The sequence below is a fragment of the Oryx dammah genome, unplaced genomic scaffold, assembly GCF_014754425.2.
Source record: "Oryx dammah isolate SB20612 unplaced genomic scaffold, SCBI_Odam_1.1 HiC_scaffold_28, whole genome shotgun sequence".
Lineage (NCBI taxonomy): Eukaryota > Metazoa > Chordata > Mammalia > Artiodactyla > Bovidae > Oryx > Oryx dammah.
The window spans coordinates 56,882,176-56,901,166 of NW_024070212.1; the positions used below are offsets into that span (position 1 = coordinate 56,882,176).

Genomic DNA, 18,991 nt, shown 5'->3' on the forward strand with positions numbered 1-18,991 from the left:
TTTTTAAAGACTGGGTGATTTTTATAGTATAAACATTTTCCAAGGATTTTAGAGAACATGTTTCACCTCCAGGATAGCATAATAAGATATTGGCAGTTGAAAAAAAAAAATAATGACATTATGTTTGAAGAAATCTTTTTAAAAAGCAGAAGCAGGCTTTTCATTTATTAAAATAAAATTTGATACACAGTTACTTTTTTAAGATTTACTTGCAATCAAAGATCGTAATTTAGATATGCTGTAGCACCTATATTTATATTAATACTTTTCTTTCAGACTGTTGACTAACTATGTAGGTAATAAAATTTAAGGTTTTTGGGTTTTCAAATTGAGGCTTTTGGGTTTTCTAAATCCAATGAAGTCAGTTTTTTTCCTTTAAACACTGAAAACCAGCCGTTGCCAAAAATGTAAATTTGAATGGTAGTCTGACATGATAGAGTGCAACTGGTTATTGGGTTGATTAATGCAGCAGTGAAAAAGTTTACAGATACACTATCACTTAATATTAAAAAAATACACCTTTGAGTCACTTTTTAAAATTGTTTTAAAAATTGAGAATTTATTTTCTAGAGCAGTCTTAGGTTTATGGAAAACTTGAGCAGAAAGTGAAAGTCACTCAGTCGTGTCCGACTCTTTGTGACCCCATGGACTTAGTCCATGGAATTCTCCAGGCCAGAATACTGGAGTGGATAGCCTTTCCCTTCTCCAGGGGATCTTCCCAACCCAGAGATCGAACCCAGGTCTTCCTCATTGCAGGCAGATTCTTTACCAACTGAGTTCCCATATGCCCGCCCCTGTCCCCTGTTTCCTATATTGTTGTTATGTTCAGTTGCTAAGTCATGTCTGACTCTTTGAGACCCACACCAGGCTCCTCTGTCTTTTACTATGTCCTGGGGTTTCCTCACATTAATGCCCATTGAGTCAGTGATGATATCTAACCATCTCATCCTCTGCTGCCCCCTTCTTTTGCCTTCAGTCTTTTCCAGCATCAGGAATTTTTCCAGTGAATTGGCTCTTCACATCAGGTGGCCAAAGTATTGGAGCTTCAGCTTTATCATCAGTCCTTCCAGTGGATATTCAGGGTTGATTTCCTTTAGCTTTGACTGGTTTTATCTCCCTGCTGTCCAAGGGACTCTTAAAAAGAGTCTTCTCCAGCACCACAATTTGAAAACATCAATTCTTTGGTGCTCAGCTTTCTTTACTGTCCAACTCTCACATCCATACATGACTACTGGAAAAACCCCAGCTTTGACTATACGGACCTTTGTAAGCAAACTTATGTCTCTACTTTTTAATACACTCTCTAGGCTTGTCATAGCTTTCCTTTCAATATTAAAAATGTTTTAAAATATATATACCTAACAATTGCATAAAAGATTGTTTGAATCATATAGTAGTATGATCAATATTTATTATACAATGATTATTGACTTGGGAAAAAAATAGCTAACCGAGGAGCAAATGTACTCTTAGGAGGGTTTTCTGAAAAGAGAGCTAAATTTAAGCACAATTTGTGAGTAATTTTAGCATTGCTCCTAAAGTCCTCACTCCAAACTTGACATTCTACTTAATTATCAGACAGTTGTCCTGTGGTGGTTCTCAAACTTTGCTGCCTATTTTAGAATCACCTAAAGAGCTTTTAAAGATCCCAGTGCCATGCTACACCCCATTGCCAATTAAATGAGAATGTCAGAATGTTTGGATTGTGAAAGACAGCCATCAGAAGTGTGTCAAAATTTCTAGGTGATTCCAATGTGCAACAATGTTTGGAAACCACAGTCTTACTGGGTGCCAAATACTGGTGGCTTGGTGTTTCCACATGTGTGTTACTGTTTTCAATGCTAATACCAACCCTGCAAGGAAGGTTTTATTGTTACTTTTTTTTGAACAGAGAAACAATCTCTTTTGAAATCTAGGACTGTTTGATATTTAAGGTCAGTGTTCTTTCTATAACTCCATGCTCTTTTAAAAAAATTTTTTTGCTATTTTTATTTATTTGCTATTTTTTCATTGGAATATAATCGCTTTGCATAATTTTGTTAGTTTGTTAGTTTTTGCTGTAGCTCTCTTGTTAACATTTCTCAGATGGCAGGTGAGAGTGGAGACTGTATTTTTTCCCTCATTAATTCAGTATTTACTGGTACCTATCATTCTAGGTACTGCACATAACAGCAATAAGCAAAACAGACCAAGTCTGTGTTCTCGTAGAGAACTCGAATTCTAGTTGGAGAACAGAAAATAAAGAGGCAAACCCAGATAATTCTAGCTGCCACAGGTACAAAATAGGGCATGTATGAGCTAAAAAGTAACTTGGACCAGAGTATAACAGCATGAGGGAACTCCTCTCAAAGCAGGCAACATTTGAGCTGAGCCTAAATCATAAGAAGGAAGGGGCCAGCTGTGTGAAATTCTAGGGAGAAGTTTAGGCAAACTGTGTGGATCACAATAAACTGTGGAAAATTCTGAAAGAGATGGGAATACCAGACCACCTGACCTGCCTCTTGAGAAATCTGTATGCAGGTCAGAAAGCAACAGTTAGAACTGGACATGGAACAACAGACTGGTTCCAAATAGGAAAAGGAGTATGTCAAGGCTGTATATTGTCACCCTGCTTATTTAATTTATATGCAGAGTATATCATGAGAAATGCTGGGCTGGAAGAAGCACAAGCTGGAATCAAGATTGCCGGGAGAAGTATCAATAACTTCACATATGCAGATGACACCAACCTTATGGCAGAAAGTGAAGAAGAACTAAAGGGCATCCTGATTAAAGTAAAAGAGAGTGAAAAAGTTGGCTTAAAGCTCAACATTCAGAAAACTAAGATCATGGTGTCCGGTCCCATCACTTCATGGCAAATAGATGGGGAAACTGGCTGACTTTATTTTGGGGGGCTCCAAAATCACTGCAGATGGTGACTGCAGCCATGAAATTAAAAGATGCTTACTCCTTGGAAGGAAAGTTATGACCAACCTGCTGCTGCTGCTGCTGCTGCTAAGTCACCAGTCGTGTCCGACTCTGTGCGACCCCATAGACGGCAGCCCACCAGGCTCCCCCCTCCCTGGGATTCTCAAGGCAAGAACACTGGAGTGGGTTGCCATGTCCTTCTCCAATGCATAAAAGTGAAAAGTGAAAGTGAAGTCACTCAGTCGTGTCCGACTCTTAGTGACCCCATGGACTGCAGCCTACCAGGCTCCTCCATCCATGGGATTTTCCAGGCAAGAGTACTGGAGTAGGTTGCCATTGCCTTCTCCGATGACCAACCTAAACAGAATATTAAAAAGCAGAGATATTACTTTGTCAACAAAGGTCAAGGCTATGGTTTTGCCCGTAGTCATGTATGGATGTGAGAGTTGAACTATAAAGAAAGCTTAGCGCAGAAGAATTGATGCTTTTGAACTGTGGTGTTGGAGAAGACTCTTGAGAGTCCCTTGGTGCAAGGAGATCCAACCAGTCCATCCTAAAGGAGATCAGTCCTGGGTGTTCATTGGAAGGACTGATGTTGAAGCTGAAACTCCAATACTTTGGCCACCTGATGCGAAGCGCTGACTCATTTGAAAAGACCCTGATGCTGGGAAAGATCGAGGGCAGGAGGAGAAGGGGACAACAGAGGATGAGATGGTTGGATGGCATCACTAACTCAATGGACATGAGTTTGGGTAAACTCCGGGAGTTGGTGATGCACAGGGAGGTGTGGTGTGCTGCGGTTCATGGGGTCACAAAGAGTCGGACACGACTGAGCAACTGAACTGGACTGAACATCAAGTGCAGAAGGCCTGAGGCAAGAATAAGCTAGTGAGGACAATACAGGCAGGATCGTAAGAGGGATGACTAGGGAATTCCGGAGCCTGGATTGAAAAGTAAGATTTCACTATCAAGTAAGATAGGATCAGATATGGAAGGATTTATAAACCATTGTGAGAAGTTTGAATTTTCTTCTGTTTTTTAGTATACTGAAATAAAAGGTGTATTAGAGACTAGTTTAGGCTTCCCAGGTAGCTTAGCTGGTAAAGAATCTGCCTGCAATGCAGGAAACCCCTGTTCGATTCCTGGGTTGGGAAGTGAAGGAAAGTTACACGGCTCAAAATAGCCTAGAGTTAAAACTCCCCTCTGGGTCCTTCCCACCATCCCATGCACAATAAAGTACTCTCTCACCCGAAGAAAAAAAAATGGACCTTAAGGTTGATTACGCCCAGCTCCCAGTCGATTGCAGCCTCTGGCCAATCTCCAGAATTCCTTGCCCCAGCCATTTAAGAGATAACTACTACGAACAACCTTGAAGAACAGGCCCCCTTAAGACAGTAGATTTCCACATATATATGCCTCTATATACTTACTCTTTTCTTGGGTTAGTGCTGCAGCTCACTAATCTGACTGCTGCCCCTTCTCGCCTCATTAAAGGTGATCTGTTCCTGTAAAACAGAAAAGGCAATGGCACCCCACTCCAGTACTCTTGCCTGGAAAATCCCATGGATGGAGGAGCCTGGTGGGCTGCAGTCCATGGGGTCGCTAAGAGTTGGACACGACTGAGCGACTTCACTTTCACTTTTCACTTTCATGCATTGAAGAAGGAAATGGCACCCCACTCCAGTGTTCTTGCCTGGAGAATCCCAGGGACGGGTGAGCCTGGTGGGCTGCCGTCTATGGGGTCGCACAGAGTCGGATACGACTGAAGTGACTTAGCAGCAGCAGCAGTTCCTGTAAAGTGCCAGTCTTGTTCTTTTTCTGAACCTCACCTTGTCTAACTCCCTTACCCTACAGGAAGATCCCCTGGAGAAGGGATAGGCTACCCACTCCAGAATCCTTGGGTTTCCCTGGTGGCTCAGCCGGTAAAGAATCCGCCTGCAATGTGGGAGATTTGGGTTCGATCCCTGGGTTGGGAAGATGCCCTGAAGGAGGGCATGGCAACCCACTCCAGTATTCTTGGGCTTCCCTTGTGGCTCAGCTAGTAAAGAATCTGTTTGCAATGCAGGGGACCTGGGTTTGATCCCTGCGTTGGGAAGATCCCCTGGAGAAGGGAAAGGCTACCCACTCCAGTATTCTGGCCTAGAGAATTCCATGGACTGTATAATCCATGGGGTCACAAAGAGTCGGACGCTGAGCAACTCTCACTTTTCACTTTTCTGGTGGGGCTGGCGGCTGTGTCCGAATGACCAATCCCCAGTAAAACCTCTGGAGACTCAGCTCTGTTGAGGCTCCCGGATGGCTCCATACAGGGTGTCACATATCTTTGCTGCACAAGTGAGCACTGTCTACACCTCCACTGGGAGAAGACAACCAGAAGCTCTGCAGGTGGAAGGCTCCAGCATTCTGCCCCCTACATCTCTTCCCTCGGTTAACTTTACTCTGTATTCTTTGGCTACAAAAACCATTGTTGTTTAGCTGCTCAGTCATGTCTGACATAGGCATCCTTAGAAGCGGTCTGTGAATGCATACCACTGATAGCTACTTTATTGCCTTCGTGTGTGTATCATTCTTCTGAGTTCCCCAAAAGTCACAGATTTCTAGTTTCCCTGGTGGCTAAGCAGGTGGCTATATCATTTACTAAAAGGGAGGGACACAAATGTAGAAGCAAGTTATATGGAAAAACAATTGACTGATCTTTAAGTGGGTGTTTGAGACCTGGCCATAGGGATAGTTTAAGAGCCAAGTAGAGGTGCGGTTCAGAGCTTGCCTTGCAGAGACTGGATTTGGAGACCCGGCTGTTGAAGTCACAAGCATTAAGGTGGTTAACACTCTGGAAAGGGATGGTCTGACTTGCAACTCTGTAACACCTGGTTAGTAAGTGTTGCTGAACGATGGTGTACGTTGGGAACCATCAACACTTAAGGGCCATACAGAGCAAAGCCAGCACGGAAGGAGGCTGACAATAAGAAGCCATAGAGTTTGGAGGATCCCTCAGAGTGGTGTGATGCAATACAAGAGAAGATCCAACAAAGAAGGTTGTTCAGAGTGCGCTGGAATGAGGTGAAGCAGGAGAGAATTCTGCTTGACCACTTACCCGCAGAGGTCTTCCATGACGACAGAGGGGACGAGTAATTTTATTTTGAAGAAGAGATGCTGCGCAAACAGGAAGAAATCCCGGTCTCAGGTGGCAGTGAAAAGAAATTTTTTCAGCTCTTCTCTGCCTTTAATAAAGTCTTACTGTATCTGAAAGTTTGGTTGAGGCTACCGTCTCGGGATCTGTCTCTTTTCAAGGCCTCTCAGTATTGAGCATTAGAACTCCCTGTTTAGGGACGTGCGCGGCCAGCCTTCAGCCTCAGTCCCCCAGAAGTGAAGTAGCTCAGTCGTGTCCGACTCTTTGCAACCCCATGGACTGTAGCCTACCAGGCTCCTCCGTCTATGGGATTCTCCAGGCAAGAATACTGGAATGAGTTGCCATTTCCGACTCCAGGGGATCTTCCCGACTCAGGAATCGAACCCGGGACTCATGCATTGCAGGCGCACGCTTTAACCTCTGAGCCACCAGGAAAGACAAACCCGGGCGCAAAACCGCAACGCAACCGCCAGGGGGCGCAGGCCTCCGGCCCATCAGCGAGACTTGGGGCGGGGTCAACTGCGGGGCGGGCCCTGGAGTGACTTCCGGTTTCCGGCGGAGCCCTGGGCGGACCGGTGCAGCAGTCATGGCAGCGGAAGAAAAGGATCCTCTGAGCTATTTCGCGGCTTACGGGAGCAGCAGCTCAGGCTCCTCGGACGAGGAGGATAACAGCGAGCCAGAGGAGACAAGTCGTAAGGCCCAAGATCCAGCGAAGTCGGCCGGCGGCAGTGGGAACAAGACGGAGAAGCGGCTGCCTGGACCAGACGAGCTGTTCCGGAGCGTGAGTCGCCCGGCCTTTCTTTACAATCCGCTCAACAAACAGATAGACTGGGAGAGGCACGTCGTCAGAGCTCCAGAGGAGGTGAGGTCCCCGACCCCGTTTCTCGATCTTGGTCCCAGCCTCCGCCCCCTTCCTCCTGAGCCCCGTCTTGGGGACCAGCTGTCCGCCCCTCACACGCAGTCACGCCCTGCGGGATGCCGCACCACCCTCTCCCACTTCCAGCCCTGGGGAGCCCGGGCCCCTTTGCCCCAGCCTGGTGGGTGTCATACTGGACCCGCAGCCCCCGCCCCCTTGTGAGGAGACCCAAACCTCCACACTCGGTGCCCTGACCCCGCGCGGCGAGGACTAACGGTGGTGACTCCCCCGCCCCCCGCTGCAGCTTCTCCCTGAGACCCCTTCCCTTTGACGCCGAAGTGCCTGCGGTGCTGCCTCCAAGACAGTGTCTGCTGCAGCCTCCTGAAGGGGTCAGCCTTGGCGTAGTGTCTGAGACTGGATTCTTCTTTGGTAACTAAAAGTTATTAGCTTTATTCGTACAGGGAACCCTTTGGCTTTTCACTTAACAGTATTGTGATTTTGATGGAAAAATGTGTCTTTAAACCTTAAAAAAAAAAAAAAGTCAGCCTGAACAGTAAGCGAACGGCAGGGAGTTGCATGTGCCCACCTCGATTATAGAAACCTCGGTTCCTCACAGTGCTTCTTAATGTGTTTGCTTAACAGCCTCCAAAGGAATTCAAAATATGGAAGTCAAACTATGTACCACCTCCGGAGACGTACTCTACAGAGAAGAAACCTCCCCCTCCAGAACTGGATATGGCAATAAAATGGTCTAACATATATGAGGACAATGGTGATGATGCCCCACAGAACGCTAAGAAAGCTAGGCTTCTACCAGAAGGGGAGGAGACAGTGGAATCAGGTGAGGAAAGTCAGACTCCAGTGGTAACACCTTTTGATCCCTGTGATGAGTTTTAAAAGAATGAGATATTTAATGAATGAAATTTAAATCTATTGAGTTAAACTGATTATGATGGTCTTTGGATATCTTTTGCTCTGTTTTTGAGAAAGAGCATAAAATATTCAGGATTTAAAGTGAAATCTTTGATATCTCAACCAGTATTATGTGTGATATATGATGTCTTATTGTTAGAGCAACATGAGTTACTTCATAAACTCTTTGTTGTAATCACAGTTGTGAAGTGGTGAAGGTTTTACTTTATATTAAAGCAGTTGTGCTTTAGAGCTAAAATTAGCATCACAAAATGAATTTCTTACCCTTAATACATAATGATTAAAAATAGTAGTAACATAATGACTTAGTTGTCTTGCCTTGTTCCTAATATTGTAATTCCATCTCTTGCTTGGATTTTAAGTGTTGGGTAGTTAGAGTAGGAAAAAGGAGTCATAAGTAATCACAGTAATATCTGCTTCCATACTTTTACCCACTCCACCTTCTGGCCTCCCTTACTTGAAACCCTTCACCAGCAGCAGAGTCAGCCCTCTGTGATAGGCTGCCTTTTTCTCTGCCCTCATTTCACATGGCCCCCTTGTAGTAGTTTATGTGCTCAGTTGCGTCTGACTCTTGGCAGCCCCAGGCACTGTAGCCTGCCAGGCCCCTCTGTCTATGGCATTTTCCAGGCAAAGTTACTACAGCGGGTTGCCATCTCCTAAGATCTCAAAATTCATCACTGAATAGACCAAGCTATTTAATGGTTCCATACCTTTAGTGGTTCCATAGTCTGTGGTCAAAGATTGGTTCCTCTATACCACATGGATGTGCATGCTCAGTCACTCCGTCACGTCCGACTCTTGGTGACCTCATAGGCTGTAGCCTGCCAGGCTGCTCTGTCCACGGGATTTCTCGGGCAAGAATCCTGGAGTGAGTTGCTGTTCCCTTCTCCAGGGAACCTTCCCCACCCAGGGAACCAACCCGAGTCTCCTGTGTCTGATTCTTTACCCACTGAGCCACCTGGGCTTCCCATGGATGGAACTTACCACTTTTTATGTGCTGTTTGTTCATAAGTCTGTCTCCTTTATAAAAATGAGTTTCTTAAATACCAGGATCCAGGGGTTATTTATGTTTGTATTGCCATTTGTAGTACATTTTAAGTGTTTAATGGATTATTGAACTAAATATTTTTGACTGTCATTTTTATGGAAGAGTGTGCTATTTTTCTTAAACAAATTTCTGATCTTCCTATAATACAAGTGCTACGTAGCTCCTTTTACAACTGTAGAGAATTTTCTTGTGAGAGAAAGGGTAACAAACTGGTAGAAGGTCTTACTCCAGTTTTTGTTTGCATTTTTTAAGGAATAGGATATTTATTCAGATCTAAAATATCTTTTCAGAAAATTAATACTTGTTAATTCCAAATGGAAAAAAATAGTAACTTCATTTTGGAGTGACTTCATTGTAGAGAAGCCTGGAAGACACGATTTTAATCAAGTGATTAAACTGAACATCATAAGTAATAGGACAAATCAAAACTGTCACTTGAACACAGCATCACATTGGTGATATTCCTGTCAAACACAAACATATCCAAATTGAAGGATATTCCACAAAATAATGAGCTGAGTCTTCAAAAGTATCAAGATCATGCAAGTCAAAGAAAGATTAAAGAAACATTTTTGACTAAAGGACCCTAAAGAGATGGGACAGTTAAATGCAGTATACACTCTGAAGTGTATACTCTCATTTTTTTTTTTTCCACTATAAAGGATATTACTCTCCAGTTTTGATTCTGCCTGGTTTTTCCATTTTTTCCATGACTTCTGGTGTGAATTAGAAATCACTAGTGAAGGCATATTTTCAGTAAATGGCATCTCTTCAGAGATGCCAAATGAAGTGGACATTTAAAATGCCTCATATTTTATAGTAGTATTATATAGTTAATAAAAAGCACTTTTGCATAAATTACCTTTAATCCTTACACTCTTGTGAAGCCATTAGGGAAATGTCAAAAGGAGAGCTTATGTGACTTGTCCAAGGTCACAAAACTAGACAATGCCAAGCTCTAAAATAATATTTTTACATAAGTTTTCTAGTTTATTACTCTTAGCAACCTAGTACAGAGTTAGTGTGTTTGTTATTACTGTTTGTAGACAAGAAGACAGTTGCAGCTTAAAGAATTTGCCTAACTTCACAAAAGTAGGAAGAGACAGAATAGGAATCAGATTTTTAAATGGAAATGATGCTTTATTAAACTGGGGTTTAGTCTCTTGATGTTTTCCAAGCCAGGGTGCTTGAGAAGTATCTGTCCTGTGGGAAGAATTGGCAGTAAGGCCATTAGAGTTGATATTCAATCCAGGGTGTTAATAGGCTGGTGCTCATCTCTTTGTTCCTGTGTGTAAAAGCCTAGGTTTACATACCAGGACAAACAAGTAGAAAGAATTATCTTTTTTCCCAGCTTGCCTTTTAAATTCAGATAGAAGAAAATATGTGTCAGATAATGCTGCTAGTCCCATGCTAATTTCTGGCCATACAATGGCCCTCCACTAGGAAGTGGATATTGGCAATGTTAAAAAACAAAAGGATCCCAGTGCTCAGCCAGCTTAAAGCTGGATTATGAGATTGAAAGATAATACTGAAATGTTCAATTCTGACTTTATTTTATTTTATTTTTTATGTAAAAGGCACATTTATTACTATTTGTTGGTCAGTTCAATTCTGACTTTAATGTTGGTTGTTGAGTATAACTGTCCTTTTTTTTGTAATAAATACCTTCCTTCTTAGAAGTGATTTTTGCCATTTCAGTCTCCTATGCCATGTTAACAAATCGATTTCCCATCATCTTTTTTTAGCTTTTTTTAAAATTCATAAAATATCTTGTATTAGAAGTTCCACACTCTTAAATTATCTCATTTTTTAGATTATCAGATAACTTTGATTTTACTTTTCTTCTCATTTTCTGCCCTTTGGCCTCTTTTTACCAGTTAACTCCTTCTAGATAGAAGAAGCTGGGAAAAATTCAAAACTCACTACAGAGCCTTACTACTTACCAGCACATGTTTAAAGAATTTATAAAGTTAGTTTCTGTTAATAATTTAAACTTGTTTGCTTCAGGTGATGTGAATTCCATATAAAACAACTGCTTCCTTAGTGCATCTGTAGTAGATAGCACAGAGTAAAAATAAGAAACTCAGTAAAGTTGATTAAACACTTCATTTCTTTTTTTTTTCCCTAAGGCAATGCCTTGTTATATCACTAGATGGCATTAGCTCTTCTGTTCAGCGACTAGTAGGAAGTTATTTTTCTAGCCTCAGTAGTTTGTTTTCCTTGTTATTCAGTAAGTGTTCTTGTAGTAAGTAACAGACTAAAAGCAGAAGTGTCTCAGGATCATCTTTTTAGTATATGTTAGCAGTGCATTTTCTAGAAGAGTTTAAAAGTAATTTCAATTTTTATATTACTAGTGAAAGGAATCTCAAAAGTCAGGCATGCTGCTGCTGCTAAAGTCACTTCAGTCGTGTCCGACTCTGTGTGACCCCATAGACGGCAGCCCACCAGGCGCATGGTGATAATTAAAATCCAATTAAAAAACAAAGACCTTGGCTGGTTTTGAAGATGCATTACCTGCTTTGATACTAATTATTGTCCATATCAACAAAAGAAATATTCTGAATATGGTAGTTATCAGAAGGGAATTGAAGGCTTAGGGGGTTTCTTTTGTTTGTTTTTTAAAACTTATTTATGTTTGGCTGAGTTGGGTCTTAGTTGCCTCATGCAAAATCTTTTTTTGTGTGGCACTTGGACTCTCTAGTTGGGGCACATGGGCTCAGTAGTTGCCATGCGAGGGCTTAGTTGCTCTAAGGCAGGTGGGATCTTAGTTCCCTGATCCACATCCCTTGCATTGCAAGGCAGATTCTTAACCACTAGACCACCAGGAAAGTCCCGGCTTAAGGTTTTAAGTTTATTTTTCCCATAATGAGTTTGTAATCCGAAAAACAAATGAACAAACAAAACAGAAGCAGAATCCTTGATAAAGAGAACAAACTGGTAGTTGCCAGAAGGGAAGGAGTTAAGGGGACAGGTGAACTATGTGAGTGGGATTAAGACGTACAAACTTCCAGCTATAGAATAAGTTAAAGCACAGGGATGTAATGTACAGTATAGGGAATATAGTCAATAATACTGTAATAACTCTGTACAATGACAGGTGATAACTAGACTTATTATGGTGATCATTTCATAATATATAAAAATATCAAATCACTATGTTGTACACCTGAAACTAATGTTAGTGTCAATTATAATCCAATTTTTAAAAAAAGAGTAGTGACAGAACTCCTCAGTCTTTATCAGAAGAATATCAAAAAATAACATGTAAAAATGACTGTGAAGTCATTTTGTAAATGTGAAGTGTTGAGTAATAACAGTGACATTGGCATTGTTCTCTTGACAGTTAATAATAAAAGGGAGGTTGGGAAAAAAAAAGTCCATGTTCTATATCAGTTGGCTTCCCAGATTTTTTAATATGAAGTCCCCTTTCAGCATCAAAACATCTTTTTATAGGCTACCACATGGGTAGTTATTGAACTTTGAGTATCTCTTGATTGAGAAATAAAGTACAAAGAATTCAGTGATGTGCTTAAAATAAATTTGTACTTTATAAATCATAACATCTCCTACGTATAATTTATTCCATCTGTGTGGAGTTCTTAAAATAATGCCACACGTTTGTTCAAGGATGGGAACTAACAGCTGCTCTGTGCTACCCTGTATTTTGTTGAAATGTGTAGCTGGATTGTTGTAATTGAATTAAAGGGTCCACTGTTTCAGATTTTACAATATTTTTATTTATTAAAAATTTTCTGTGATTGCAGACACTAATAACGTTTTCGAAAAGTGTAAAGGACATGGTTTTAATTTGAGGTTCTTCTCCCCTCCCCTCTCCCAATTCTCCATAATATGAAGGGGGGGAAGAAGCCTGTTTTTGTCTTACCATTGGAATATTCTGACCCTCCTGGGAATGGGGGAGAAAGTAGAACTACCTACATAGGACAAAATTGAAAATACAGTTTCAGTGAAACATCTACCTGTGAGTGCTTTTTTAACTTCAAAAAGTAAATGTGGGGGTGGGGATGGGGAGATGAAATAGGGAGGGAAGTTGTTTGTGGGAGAGAGAAGGCAGATTAGAAGGGAAAGACTACCAGATAGTCACTTAAATAATGTCATGGTTAAATTGACATCTTCTTTTGTAAAAAACAACAGAAAATATACCATTCTTAACATGTAGATTATGTATTTAAATATTCACCATGTATATACTGTAGAATATTTGAGAATAGCTTTATCAGAACAAATTTGATTTTCTTATTGTCAGCTGCCTTTAAGTTTTTATTTCTTATTGGAAAACTTTGAAAGAAACATTAGTTGAGGATGATGATTTTGGTACAGAGTCAATGAAATTTTAATGTTTAATATTTTTTTTAAGTTACTGATTGAAACTCTTCCTTTCCTATTTAAAGATGATGAAAAAGATGAGCACACTTCTAAAAAGCGCAAAATAGAACTGGGAGAACCAACAAAGAAGAAAAAATAGACAAGAATAACAAGAATCTTTGGACTGCAAAACTTGTGGGTCTTTTTGGCAAATTAAGTTGATACTGTAAATTATTATGAAACATCTCCCTGAAAATATATGTTAATTAACTAATGAGTATTCCTGCTGGAACTTTCTACTGTAGAATTCATTTTTTATTTAAAAATATGTATTTAAAACTGAAATGGTGACTTGTGATTGTGTAATTGACAATGCTTGGAAGCATTCTTGCTACCGCAGAATTGGTGACATGCTTTGAGTTTCATCCCAAGTTGACATGCCAATATTCTGTGAACCTTTTATAAAGGAGTATATTTTTAAAGTAAATACATTGTAATGTACTGTGAACTTGTAGGGTGCTTTTCAACAGTGTTTGTACAGTGTAAATAGATCATGGAAATAAATTTACCGATATTACTGCATAACATTAACATTTGAATATCTGTGACAAGTACCCTTTTTGCCATGTGACCTTCTAATAGTGGATATTTCCATTTTGGAAGTGCCTCCATGTTCTAGGTGCTTTGTGCATGTGTTATCTCTGATCTGTAGCCTAATAAAGCAGGTATTATTAGCCTCGTTTTATAATAGAGATTAATTTATCCAAGGTTACACAGCTAGTGAGCAGTGGATTTGGGATTTAACTCAGGACACTTGAATTCTGGAAATCACACTAAACCACATATCTGGCAATCTGCATTTAGTCATCTTGTAGGAACTGCAGTTGCCATATTTTCCAGATACTCTTCTGTGTTAATCAGGGGAGATCTCTCCTGGTTATATTACTGCACTTATCACATACACCTTATGTTATGATCTTTTGTTAATTTGCCTCTTGAATAGTAAGCTTGCCAGAGATAAGGATCTTCTACAAGTTGCTAGATGTAGCAAATGAAATTATAGGACAACCAGTTAAATTTGAATTTTAAATAAACAACAATTAATGTTCTAGTATATGTGATATTTGGGACATAATTATACTAAAAATTTGTTTATCTGAAATTCAAATATAACAGCCTCTTCTATTTTATCTGGTAACCCTACTTCTATGTGTTTTCTTTATGCAGCTCCTATTTTAATGCTTTGCATATGATAATAAAATCAACAAGGGATATTTAGGGAGATGATAACCTTAGATTTGACTTACACAGGCCAAAATGCAGTGCAGTTGTTTATAACCTTTTGAAACATCAGTCTTTCCATGATTCTTACGCCTTTAAGAGATAGGAGTTATAGGACTTTATTGAGTTTTTAAAAATCCCCAATCTGAATATTTTCCCCTATACTGAAAACCAACATTCAAAAAGCTATAAAATTTGTTGAGAGCATAGATCAAGTAGGTTAAAGTTTGTAAAAGTCGTTAAAAGGATGCTAGTCACAGTGTTTTGTGAATTGAGGAAGGGACATGAGTGTGATAGCTTCCACAGTATCTTAAAAATCCAATTCTACAGCTGCTTATTCTCTAGGTTGATAACTGTCTGAATTCCAAGGTTGAAGTAATTGATAGAGCATGAAACCTTTTGCTTAAAATTGAAGTCTGTACGTCAATAATTAGGAGGGCGATGGTATCATGTACCAGGGAGTGACATCAGCTGGTAAAACATGAGTCCCATGTGACAAATGGGAATTCTAAGGTGGTGATTCCCAAGTCTGGAAAAGTCTATAGTCAAGATTCACGTATCGATGGAACAGATATCTCAGAAGATACTGAAATATAAGGTTTAAAAAACTAGCGTGAAAACAAACCACAGAAAAATGCCCACCAAGCCAGTGTCTGAAAATCTTTTTAACTTCTTTTTATCATTTATTGTTTCAGCTCCTAACTTCCATCAATCAGTTTGTGATGGAGAACAAAGGATCACTAGATCAGTCCCTAGTGGTTCTTTGCGCTTTCTTTCTAGAAGGTAGCAGAATGAGGGAGGTGAGAAACAACAAACACAACTTTTTCTTGGGGCAGGTGAATGTTCTAATATTTTGTCTATAGGACAAGTAGTTATTACACTTGTGAGATTATTAAGCAACTGATGGCAGATGTGCACCTATGTGAAAGTGAAAAAAATGAGTGGTAGTTGCTCTGTCGAGTCCGACTGTTTGCAGCCCCAGGGACTGTAACTCACCAGGCTCCTCTGTCCATAGAGTTCTCCAGGCAAGAATACTGGAGTGGGTAGCCATTCCCTTCTCCAGGCCATCTTCCCGACCCAGAGATAGAATCTGGGTCTCCTGCAGTGCAGGCCTTACCATTTGAGCCACTAGGGTGCACCTATGTGAGTACAGGTCAGACCAGTTTTTGGTTTTGTTTTTTTAATAAAAAGGTTTTTTTAGTATTTTTTAAATTGGAGGATAATTGCTTTGCAATGTTTTGTTGGTTCTGCGGTGCATGAATCAGCTGTGTACAACATGAATCAGCTGTAAGTATGCATATATCTCCTCCTCTAGCCTCCCTCCCACCCATCCCCCATCTCACCCTCTAAGGCGTCATAGAGCACCAGGCTGAGCTCCTTGTGTTACTCAGCAGCTTCCCACTAGTTATTTTACACATGGTAATGTATATATTATGGAGATACCTTTTAAAAAAAGCTAGGAATTAAACTACCATATGACCTAGCAATCCCACTACTGGGCATATATCCTGAGAAAACCATAGTTCAAAAAGACACATGACCCTCAGTGTTCATCGCAGCACTATTTACAATAGCCAGGACATGGAAGCAACCTAGACGTCCTTCAACAGATGAATGGATGAAGTAGTACGTATATATAGTGGAATATCAACCATAAAAACAAACCAGTTTTAGGAAGGAGAAAGAATTTAAGAGGAAGGAGGCTAACTACTGATATTTTAGAGCAGTCTGACAGCCATTTATGGTATATCGGGTTTCTTTTCAAAATACGGCCAAGTAACTGAAGGGGAAAGGAACTTGTTTATGGATTGCTTCACCTGTAGAAATATTCCTGGTTGGAAAATTGACTTTTCACTTCCCTCTCTAAATCTACCACCACATCAGAGTAGATTTCTTTTTTTCCCCCTTCAGAAATGCCCTGGGAACATGTTTAAGAGTCCATGTGGACAATGTAAATGAGCTGTTTGGTTCAGGTAGTGAACACCCAGTGGAGAAGGATCTAAAAATCCATGAAGATTAGGAAAATCCTTTATTCAAGTTGCTTCTTTTTAGAAATCAAGTCACTTAATGTTTCTGATTGTTTCCTCATCTTAAGATGAGTAAATTAAGTTACATCAGGCATGGACTTCTTTTGGGCAAAGAAGGAATTTTGAGAAAAGAACTATGTAAGCTTTTGTAGGCCATATTTTAAAACTCAAAGTAAAAAAAACTTTACAGAGTTTTATGAAAAACGTTCTAACTGGGATCAAAGATCATTACTGAGGAAAATGACCCTTCTTTTTAGCCATTAAAATACTAACATAACTTGGACTTGCTTCTAATCTTAACCCTTAATGCTCTGTAGTGCTTTTGAATTCACAAAGTTCAATCATATAGTAGTATTTTATTTGCCAAAAACCTAATGGAGTAGGTTTTATAAATTCCAAATTAGAGAATGAAAGGCCCAGTAAGATGAAACAATATACCCATAAATGCACCAGAACTTAGCTTCAGAGCTCAGGCTAGAAGCTGCAGCCCATTTCATGCAAAATTTATGGAGTAACTATAGTGCAAGGCATTATAAGAATAAAGGACTCATCTTCATTTTGGATGAAATCTCTTCTCAGCCATGGAGAGGACGGATATGTAGGATGCAAGTCAAGTCAGAAAAGCTGGTTGCTGTAGTCCAAATAGTGACAAGTGTCTGAGTGAACTAAGGCATTGGAGAAATTTGAGAAACTTACAGTGCTTAGTTGGATATAAAGACTGAGGTCCCCTTTTATTGCAAACTATATACTTTTAATTTAAATGTAAATGTAGCAGGGCAGGTTTAGATGTGACCTACATATAAAACATGTTGCCATACAATTCAGTGAGAAACAGAGCCCCACTGAGATATTGGAAAAATGTAATTATTTTCATAGGTACCTGAATTTAACTCAGCAACTATGATAAGAGCTTAATTTAACTTAATTTAAATAATAATTTAAATGATAAATCCACACTGGGCTTTAAAATGTATCATTTGTGATATTTTGGATTTTAGAGTTTTATATCCATAGTGAACTGCATTCACCCCTCCATTATCACTTAGTACAGAAGTTCAGACATTCCTACAAAAAGGTGTTAGGTTCCCAGCAAGCATTTTGAACTTTGCATTATATTCTAAAATTTTTTCTCTTCATCTCCGTCCACACAGATTTCCCAATTTAAGGCATTGTATTTTCATTTTAATGAGAGAAAAAAAAAAGAGAGATACCAAAAAGCATTTGTATGTGCAGAGGAGGAATTTTGTCTGTTTTGTTCATTAACTAGAACTGTACCAGCACATAGTAGGCACTCAATATATCAATATATCTTCAAAGTGTTGATGATAAGAAGGTAAGAGGAATTCCTCACCCAAGCTTAAGGGTGATCCTCTTTTTTTTTTTTTTTGATGAAACTGCACCCTTTCTTTTTTAAATTTATTTTTAATTGGAGGACAATTGCTTTACAGTATTGTGTTGGTTTCTGCCATATATCAACATAAATCAGCCATAGGGATACATATGTCCCCTCCCTCCTGAACCTTCCTCCCTCCTCCCATCCCATCCTACCCCTCTAGGTTGTCACAGAGCACCATGCTTGAGCTCCCTACATCACACAGCAAATTTTAGGGGTGATCTTGAGGCTTGTGTTTTCAGTCATATGAGCCAAAAAAACTTGAGAATTTAAACCAGTTTAAGTTTTGTGTCATTTTCAGTCAAGAACGTCCTAATTGATGTGAAACTTCTTACTCCTGTGATTTCTCCTAAGGGCCCATGTTCTCCTGGTTCTCTTTGTTTCTTCTCTCTGGCTCCCTCTCTTCCAGCTGCCCTCAGATGCCAGTGTACCTTACATTGTTCTCTTCTTTACACTGGTTCTTAACAATGTCAGCCAAGTTCATGGCTACCCAAAATTAGTAATACTCTAATGGTTTCCTGCACAGTTTCATGCATGCAACTGTTCACTTCTGCTTGGGTCTCAAAGGCCCCTCATATACTGTACGTCCAAAACCCAACGCATTGAGTCAAAACCCACACCATCTCCTATAATTCATTTCTGGTTAATGGCATCACCATCAACCCGGAAATCTGTCCTCTGCCTTACTTCCCATCACATGAGTTTGGTCAGCAAATACTGAGGGTTCTTTCCCCTCATTCTCTTAATCCAGCTCTGCTAAATCATTTACAGTCCCCCAGATACCCTCTTCAGTTTCATCATTCTGTACCTTCACTTGTACCATCTGCTTGGCCTGGCCCTTTGCTATCTACTTAGCAAACCCCTCTCTTTCCCTTCAAGAAGCAGTTCAATTATTCCCTCCTTTATTCACCTTGTTCTATTTATCCCTGTATCTGGACTTTTATGTTGTTTTTCCCCATGCTCAGTACCAAACAAATAGCCAACATTTACTATTTATTATGTGCCAGGTTTTATTCCCAGTGTTTTCCATGTATTAGTAACTCATTTAATTTGATGAGGTAGGTGCCATTACTAGCCCTACTTTTCAGGGGAG

General features: G+C 40.1%; 1 protein-coding gene and 1 long non-coding RNA gene across 4 annotated transcripts; both read left to right on the plus strand.

Moving 5' to 3' along the window:
* Positions 1–6,587: 6,587 nt before the first annotated feature.
* CUNH1orf52 (chromosome unknown C1orf52 homolog) lies at positions 6,588–14,395 on the plus strand. 3 transcript variants are annotated; one of them, XR_005719521.1, is made up of 4 exons: positions 6,590–6,899; positions 7,198–7,322; positions 7,536–7,734; positions 13,284–14,395. XR_005719521.1 is itself a non-coding variant. In XM_040232423.1 (3 exons), the coding sequence occupies exons 1-3, from the start codon at positions 6,624–6,626 to the stop codon at positions 13,355–13,357; spliced, it is 549 nt and encodes a 182-aa protein (XP_040088357.1). In that variant the 5' UTR covers positions 6,588–6,623; the 3' UTR covers positions 13,358–14,395. The 3 variants fall into 3 exon arrangements, 1 of the variants encoding a protein (XP_040088357.1); XR_005719520.1 differs by lacking the exon at positions 7,198–7,322 and adding an exon at positions 12,730–12,853 and having other exon boundaries at positions 6,595–6,899; positions 13,284–14,387; XM_040232423.1 differs by lacking the exon at positions 7,198–7,322 and having other exon boundaries at positions 6,588–6,899.
* Positions 8,769–12,358, plus strand: LOC120856930. The gene is made up of 2 exons (XR_005719522.1): positions 8,769–10,409; positions 10,479–12,358. It is a non-coding gene; the product is annotated as an uncharacterized LOC120856930 (long non-coding RNA).
* Positions 14,396–18,991: the final 4,596 nt, after the last annotated feature.